The 9,058-nt window shown below is 39.4% G+C and overlaps 1 protein-coding gene across 2 annotated transcripts in view; it reads right to left on the bottom strand.

Annotated features, from left to right (window-relative positions):
• Nucleotides 1-4,935: 4,935 nt before the first annotated feature.
• PTDSS1 (phosphatidylserine synthase 1) overlaps nucleotides 4,936-9,058 on the bottom strand; it is a 28,788-nt gene continuing 24,665 nt past the window's right edge. Inside the window, exons 12-13 of one of the 2 annotated variants that reach the window (XM_054269759.1) lie at nucleotides 8,738-8,807; nucleotides 4,936-7,361 (exon numbers count right to left, since the gene is read on the bottom strand). In XM_054269759.1, the coding sequence (XP_054125734.1) occupies nucleotides 7,249-7,361; nucleotides 8,738-8,807 (183 nt within the window). In that variant the 3' untranslated portion in view covers nucleotides 4,936-7,248. The remainder of the gene's footprint in view (nucleotides 7,362-8,737; nucleotides 8,808-9,058) is intronic. The other variant, XM_054269848.1, reaches the window with a different exon arrangement.

The raw sequence follows: 9,058 nt of genomic DNA, 5'->3' as shown, positions 1-9,058 counted from the left end.
ACAATTTCTTCTTCCAGCTGACCATATAAAAGTTAAATGAGCTTTTTCCCCAGTAGCCATCTTAGAAGTCATAGTAATTGGTACAAGTTGGGTGCCTTGTTGAGGTTTGTGACCAGAAGGATTTTCCAAAACTTTGGGAAAAAAGACACTTAAAGGAAAAATGGGAATATTTTGAAGATGGTATGAAGTTTTGAATGCTTGCTGATAATACTCAGAGTCATCAAAAACTCTGAGCCTCATAAACACATGAAGTAATAACAATCTGCACCCAGTGACTTCCCTGTCCCATAGAGATTAGCAGAGATGAGGGACAGGCTCATCCAAGCAAGGAGGTACATTCACAACTCCATAGCTACAGCCACAAACTCAAGGGAATGGGCAGCACTGGAGATCATGCCCTGGTTCAGCTGAGCTCCTGGGAGCAAACACCAAACCACCTTTTCAAACAGCAGTCATCCTATCCCTCCCAGTGCCCTACACAAAGCCCAGGGGGAATAGGAGGAAAGCCATAAGAGCCCTGCACAGAGCTTCATGCCAAAGATCCTTGGGAGATAGTAGTCCTCCCTTCAAATCAGCAAGGTCTTCAGACAAGAAATTGGTAGTCTTTGTATGGTGGAAACCAGAAGAGAAGTCTCTTGCTCTCCAAAGCCTAGAGCTATCATTTAATGCTTTAAATAAAAGTCTTCTCAAAGCTACTCATTTGATTTTATTTTGCTTTGGTTATTCTGCAGCAAGTTTGACAACAAGGGCACTTTGCAGGACTGTGTGCATGCACTTGTAATTAAAGTCAACGGGAGTTATGAAACCTTTAAAACCAAGCCTGGGTGGCTCAAGCCAGTAGCCCAAAATTAGAAGCAGCATTTGAAAATGCAGGTCAATATTCTTTGTGTGTTTGTGTTACAGCATCACCTAGGGGCTGCAACTGAGATCAATGCCTACTGCTCCTGGAGCTTCCAGGGGTACAGACAGACTTGGATGCTTCCAAATGCTCAGGTGTGCTGTAGTCATTGTCACAGAGACTGTACTGAACCGGGCTCTAAGCATTTCGATGAGAAAGTTCATCTGGTAGATTTATATGTACATATACAAACACACACAACTATTTTATGCATTGTTTTTTGAGCAAGAACCACTAAAATACTGAACTGGAGGGCACAGCAGTTGTAGAACATACTTTGGATCAGAGCCACAGGAATGCTGCTGCTGTAAATTCCCCTACTCTAAAAACATTAAATAAGCCATGCAGCTATTTCATGATCATCTGAAAACTGAGATCCTCAAAAACGATGAAAATTGAACCCATGTGTGTCCTTAGTATAGTCTGGCACTCACACTGTTGCTGATTATAGGAATTCAATGTTTATAATTTGCATTCTTTCCCACACTTGCTTTTTTTTTCTGCACTGAAGTAAAAACTCACTTGGTCTTACCATAATACAATTTAGACTGTTGAGGGCAAGACTGCTCCTTTGTGAGAAAAACAAAATCCAAGCATGAGAGACCAATTCTTGTCTTTCACTGAGAAATGACAGTAACAGGAAAAGATACAGTCCAAATTAAAGACACAGGAAGGAGCTGGAAATAAAAATTAACACCTCAAATTTCCAAAGTTCTTTGAGATAATCATGACTTGGACTCAGAGTACAAAGGAATTTGATACATTTTGCTGAGCAGCTGCCCAAAGTGAACAGACAGGTCTCAAACATACAACAGGAGACTTGTGCAGGATCTACTCTTTGTGATGTTCTTCAGATGGATAGCACCATTGCAAAAAAGCAACAGCAGATCTAGAATCATCCAGAAACAAACAAACCAACCAAACCAAAGTACTTTCTCCAGACCCAAACTGGGTTCCTAGGGTCACCCTCATGGTTTATGCATATGGCTCTCATGTACAGGCAGGTAACTGGCTTCATTGGTACAATAGAAAATGGGAGAAAGCCTGAAAGCCTATGTATTATCTTCACACTGCCAGTGGGAAGCCCTCTGTGCTGACATGTCTGAAAGGCGTGTTACTCAGTCCAAAAAAAGCTGGAAGCAGCAGAGCCTGACTATCAGCTGGCTTCAGGGGGGCTCATGCACATGAAAGCAGCACAGGAAGGCACCTGAGGTGCACCTGCAGCCACAGCACTGACAGAGGAGTGAGCAGGCATAAAGGTAACAGACCATGTGCCCTGCTGGGCAGAAGCCAGGAGTCTGGGTGTCCTTGTACCTTTCAGCCCACTGCACGAAGTGCTTATGGTTTTCTAGTCCTACTTTCTTTGAGTAATATGTAAGTGCCCAATTCCTGACCAGCCACACTAAAGCAAAAGTGAGTAACATGGGCAGGGTGTTTGTCCAAAACACATTTCCACTAAACTGGGAAACTGCACCTTGAGGGAACTACAATTATTTCCTGTATTAGGACCAGGGCCTGCCACAGCTCCAGAGAACAAAACTGTGGTGTGGATAAGAAGGCAGATCACATCTGCAGACAAAGGGAGCCAGGGTACTGCAGGAGGTACTTTGAGCATCCAAGCAGCTCAGAAACCTCTGGTTAAAATTAATTGTGTGTACCTTAGAGTGCTCCAGCATATACCAGAGGGAACAGGTGGCTCAGGAGAGTAGTGCTTAGGCCCATGCAGACATTAACAGGACAGAGCTGAATGTGAGCACTCAGATACTCAATTAGGCACACCAACACCTATTTCAATCATGCTGCCAGCTTCTGGCTCCAGCTTCTAGTCTGGGCCAAATCATATGATCTTAATAGTGTGCAAGTTATGTCACAGGGGGACTGCGCACAAATGAAGCCACTAGGCCCATCTGACACTGCTGATTAAGCTCCACCCTCAACAGCAACTACCAAGACATAAAACAAAGATTGATTGTTCAAATGCAGTAGAGCACCATGCTCATCAAGGAGCACATTTTTGAAGTGTTGCTTCTTACACAAAGTTTATTCCATTGTTCCATATTTTCCCCAGTATTTTTAATGTTTTAATGAAGTATGAAAAGATAAACACCCTCCCCTTCTCTAATGTAGTAAGCAGTGTTCTGAGAGAGGTGGCTCCTATAAATTTTTAATCAGGTATTTTCCCACTCTTCAGAAGAGGTTTACAAACTGAATGCTTGACTTCAACTGTTCTTCCCACACTATGAACAAGCTTAAGTCCTTAAGTTAGGCTATCCCTAACTTTACTACTATCTCAGAAACTACGGCCTCTCTGTAAACCAGAATTCAAAAAGATGTTGAAGGAAAGCCCTTCCCAGCAAATCAGAAAGTCCCAGTATTCAATGTCTGTATAAGAGAAGGAACTGAAGAAGAAAAGGAAAGCTATGCTGCTTCACAAACTACACATCTGGCTCTGAAGAGCAATCAACAGCTCACAACAGGTCTTAGGTAAAGACCTGTTGTGGGAACTCTCAGCAGTGGAAGGCAAAGCAAAGTGATTTAGGCACTCAGTGGCACTTTGTACTGGCTGTTTACTTGGTGACAGCCTGTCCTGCAGTCCCTGTACAGGAGGCCTCGTTCCTTCCCTGAAGGTCTGCCATGCGACCATCTTGCAACTCAGCTCTCCCATCCAACAATAAATAAAACCCAAAAAGAACTAGTAAGACAAGAACTGATCCTGTATACTAGAAAAACTTCAGAAGGGATAATGTAACTGTTCTTGTTATCAGATCTGCTGCCCCAAAATAATAAATTACAGCAAAACCTGAGAGTTCACTGTAGGCTGCCCAGGAACCACCGCATTGAAAATTCATTCACTTAGAATAAAACATAAGAGCTTCTAAAGGCAGTATGTCAATTTCCTATGCCTTACAGGTACAGACAAACACACACTCCAGTGACATGGCTTGATTTACACAATTATTGCTAAATACAATACTTTGCAATCAATACAAAGCAATTCTATTCAAAAATTATTAAACATGTGGTATCATCTGTGTCCTCTTGTGATAACAAAGTAAAAAAAAAAGTTTTAACAGCTGGAACATAAAATGATGATCTTCACAGAAGAGTAACAAAAGAATTGGTCGAAACCACGCTCAAAATATTTAACAAGATGTGGTGTATGATCCATGCAGCAACCTTAATATTGCAACTCAGTACTCAACACGAGCTCTGATTCATTGTATAAATCTGTTTTTAAACTCTCCATTTTTATTTAATCTACTTCAGGTTCTTGCCACCACCCTCTGCTTACACCACGCTGCCTCAAATTAGCCTCCCTTCAATGACTGACATTGATGGACAGCCTCTGGAGGGCCAACTCCAATCTCTCCACAGCAGCACGGGAGATCACTGGAGGACAGAGAAAGGAAAGAACATCAGAAGCAGGGAAGCAGGAATGAGAGGTTGTGGCAGAACAAGTAGTTTAAAACAGGACAGCACATCCGTGACTGTTACAAAACACTGTTCAAGCAGCAGAACTCACACATGGATGCTTGTTGCTAAACAGTTCAGTGATTTGTCATTTATAGGTGTTACACACGTACAGAATTCAGCAACAGCATAGTAGCCGATAAAACTGAGATCACTAATTTTACAGCAGTGATCAAAAGCACCTTTCCGATGCCTTCCAGTGCAAAGCTCACATCCAAAGAAATGGGCTGAAAATACAGTTGTCAGTCAGTGGAGGACTTGTGAGAACACATGAGAATTCCAGCCAGAACTGCTGATACAGGAGACAAAGTGCCATTTACCAAGCAGCACTTGAATAGTTTACTTAAGTTTCCCTTTTCCCTAGCAATCTCTCTTTTAAAGTAAAGAAAGAAAAAACCCCAAAAACACAAGAAAAAAACCAAACCACCAACTAAAAAAAAAACCAAAAAACCCCCAAAACACCCTGAAAACAAATAACAAAAAAACCCAAACAACCAACACCCTCCCAACCCCTCCCCAAATGAAACACCACACAACAACCAAAAAAACCCAACCAAACACGAACATTTAAAGTAAAAAAACTTAATTGGAAATAACTTAAATGTGTTGTCAAACAACATTTTTTCAGAACAAAGCTGTTGTAATAGTGTACAGAAGTCAGCTTCCATCAAGATGACACTTCAATATTTCTCTTTCGAGTATTTTTAGGGTGCAGTTCAGCAATGTGAGCACCGGGCCTACATTTGCACAACATGTGCTTGTCCCCAAGGCAGGTAGATGATGTACTTCAGCATCTGTTTACACATGTAAGCTTTGTATACATAGTTGGTGTGTATACCCCTTGCAAGTACAAAATAGGCTCTCACACTGGAAATCCACAGTACTTAAAATACCCAAACCATTAGATTTCAAATCTCTTGCTTTGGTATTGAATCAATAGAAAATTTACAATGCCACTCTTCAGTCTTACACAGACTGAGTTTTTAACCAAGGAAATAAAAGAAATAACATGTCTCAGTATCCAAAGAAATCTACAAATACATTCATCAATATGTAGTACATTACAAATACAAAGGCAATATATGGAATTGCTATAGTGTGAATAAAAACCAAGTAGTTGTAGGAGAACCTGAAAGTCTTCCTAACATATTTTTTCATGTAACATTAAATGTCACTGTGGCAATGATGATACAGCAGCTCCTACTACATTACTTTCCAAGCTCCATGTTTGATTGAAAAGCAGGGTAGGAAATTAAAGGCCTCTGAAGAGCTCAGCAGCAACACTTAAGTGCATTGAAAACATTGATAATCTGTGGCACATAGGAACTGATGGATTACACAGGATACTTTCTTCTATTTACAGTATCATACATTTGCATAAAATCTCCGCTGCATTTTTTCTTTAGTACCTAGCCTGTGGCAAATCACAGTAATATTAGTCAAAGAAAAAGCAAATCCTATTTTCTCATAAAGACTAAGTAACTAATAGGTATCACTTATCCTTGCTTAAGCTACCTACCCCTCTGAATGCCTTGAATCTCAAAATTTAATTGGCACTAAAACATTTTGATAACTTAATACAGAAACTGATTGCTCATGATTGCTTACCTCTTGACTTAATCATTACATTCACTGCTGGAGAATCATCCACTTTGCTAGATGTCACAATTAATATATTAAAAAAACCCAAAAGAACACTCAGACAAAAAGTAAATCACCCTTCTCAAAAAAAAAACAAACTGCAAGAAAGAAAAGAGAGACTTTGCTTTTGAGTATCTGATGCATGACAGGCAACACCAAAGCAATGAGCTCTATCACATCATGCTGCCTCTCAGACACCAAACGCTACTACAAGTCTTCACAAATAATTGTTTATGGAGATAGTAAGCAACTCAGCTTCAGCAAAAAACTGCCTTATCACCAAGCTCAGCAGGGCATCTGAGCCTTCAAAGCAGTTCCTGATATCAGTCTGAAAACTGATTTCTGGGTCCAGCTAGGATGGGAGCAAATAGAAGGAAGTAGGAAGAAACACTGCACACAATGTGGCACACATGAAAAAAAGACATATTTACACTTGAAAATGCAAAACACACTACAGTAGAGGAGGAAAAACAATGAAGTAATATGACCTTTGTCACTGAGGACAGGAGGCATGGCCCTCTACTATGAAGCAATTTTTATATGTGTATTTTAAAAACTTTAAAAAATTGAATATGTATGACTCAAGCAGGAGGGCAATGTAGAAAAAAAAATCCCTGTGTTTGAAAATCAATTTCACATCCTTTACAAGAAACCTGGACCCATTTCCTTCCTGGTTAAACCCTGACATAAGGCCTAAAGAGCCTTTAAATAAAAGCAAGCAATATAAAATTTTTAAATACTTACTAACAGTTGCATGGGAAAGTTTTGTTGTGAAACTGAAAAGGAAAGGCAGAGCTGCTTTTAGTCAAAGGGTTGCATACTCTTCTAGAAAACAACACAATAAACCAAACCAAAAAATTCAGTCAACTACACCAACTCACTATCAGTTTACTAACCTTTGGGTTGAAGTCCTCAACTAATCTATTAAAAATGACCTTGCAACACCTGAACACAAAACAGGGAGAACCTGCTATGATAAAACAACATTTTTTCCAGTATACCCCTCATGAACTTTTGATGCCACCTACTGAAGAAACTAGATTTATATCAGTGAATGGCAAGTGTCATCAGGCAACAATCTGCGCTACACTGGTGGCTCCATCTTCATCATCCTTCTCTTCAACACCTCCTTTTTTAAACTTTAATTTAAAAATGGTCTTCCATTTGGTAATTCAGAGCCAGGTCTGATCTTCTTTGTCACTTCCGGTCACACTGTAGGATGTCTTTAGATACCACTCTTATTTCTTGCCAATTCCATTTGATACTTTTGATTTGGAGTGTCGATTCCTCCTTCTAGATGAATGGCTTTCACTATTGGCTGAATGTTTTGGTGGACTATTGTCAGCACCTGCTGAGAAATAAATATCTATTTAATTCATATTTATTTATTTAGTTAGTTAGTTAGTTGACATTGTCAGGCTCCTATCTGAAAGGCAGTAAGGCTTTTTAGAGCTAGAGTGTTAACAATTTGGATTATTTCAGGCTGATACAAATTGGTTGATACTTGTACTCCATCTAGTGGCCCAGTTTTTTTAAAGCAATTCTTAAGACTCCTGTAAAATTCTTCCCTCTCCTCCCTCCCCTACCCCCAAAAAAATATGAAGCTTGCTATAGCAGAGTACAGTGGTGAAACATCTTCAAATTTAAATCATATCAATAATTAAGCCTCCTCATTTTTCTTAGTGGCAGAAGTTAAGAATTATTTAAGCAAAGTCCTAAATAAGAGCAAAGAATTATTTAAGCAAAGTCTTAAATAAGACTTTAGGCAGTCTTTTGAGAGTACACGTCTAGACTTCAGTCTTTCAAATGACAGAATATGTTTTATTCTGAGAAAAAATGGGAGGCAGTGGGCACCAAAACAAGAAATCAAGAACAAAATGTGAAAGAAGCTTGAAGCCTGTAATTAATGAAGTAACAGGAAGTTACAGAGAAGGGGCTTTTTAGTCAAATTTCTCCAGCATGCATAAATGGAAAAAACATTCTGAGTGCAAATCATTTTTCTCCAAAATATAAAAGTCCACAAATTTACTAAACTGAGAATAAACATCCAGAAAAATCATGTATGAAATATAAAGAAGATCTGGTTTAGGCGCTTTTCGAACTTACGATAAATAAGAAATATTTTTAATTTTACAAACACCTGGAACATAAACTCTGACAGATAACTTCCAGGTGTGAATTTTTGATATATGTTCAATAAGCAAGACCACACCAAAAAGCCTATGGAGGAGGCAGATAATTGACCTCTAGTGTAGGGAAAAGAAGTCAGAAAGAAGCTGCCTTTGCTTAGTGCAGAGAAAGCTGCTTATGACCATCAGGACTGCACAGACAAGGCAAAAGTCAGTAAGAACACAAGCTCCAGGGCCCATTGCTGACTATTTCTTAGCAAGAAGAAATAAAAGTACAGCAAATCAAACGTGCAATGTTCAGAGAGAAAACCTGCTCACAACAGTTATGAAATGCATAATGCCCAACACCTACAATAGTGGCCTGGAGTAACAACAGAAAAAAATCAGTTGACACATTAAAAAAAAAAAATACATTTCCAAGAATCAGAATTTAAAAGTGAGCAAAGAAAAATAGCTCTGTAGATGATTTATCTGCATTGGTCCTGCAGAGATGTTAAAACAAGTCCAGCTGAAACTAGGTAAGTTTCTTAAGCCTCATTTTCTAGTGCTGAGCCTTAATTATACCCTTTCAGGAATACAGCTACAGAAGTACCAATACCTCTGCTGAATTTAGAATGAAGCCAGGAAGCATCTGGACTGTATGGACTGTCTTCACTTTCTGATAAGGTCTGCAAAACAAGGACACATGTCATTGAGATGCTGGTGATTCATGTTATCAGTACTCCTCCCATTTGCAAATGGACTTAGAAACCGTAGCAGAAGTCCTCATAAAACATTCAGACAGTACTTTGGACTTTTCCCTTCCTAGTTAGAAGGCACCACATAGATGATACAGTAAGAACTCACCACTTGCCACGTGATCTGTTGTGTAACCAAGTATTCTTAATATTCCCCTAGCATTCCACCTGTACAATGGGAA

This window comes from Melozone crissalis, unplaced genomic scaffold, assembly GCF_028551555.1.
Source record: "Melozone crissalis strain CALT ecotype California unplaced genomic scaffold, PUWL_Pcris_2 ptg000002l_1, whole genome shotgun sequence".
NCBI classification, from domain to species: Eukaryota; Metazoa; Chordata; class Aves; order Passeriformes; family Passerellidae; genus Melozone; species Melozone crissalis.
The sequence above is the reverse complement of the archived record's forward strand: the minus strand, read 5'-3'. Positions and strand labels throughout refer to the sequence as shown.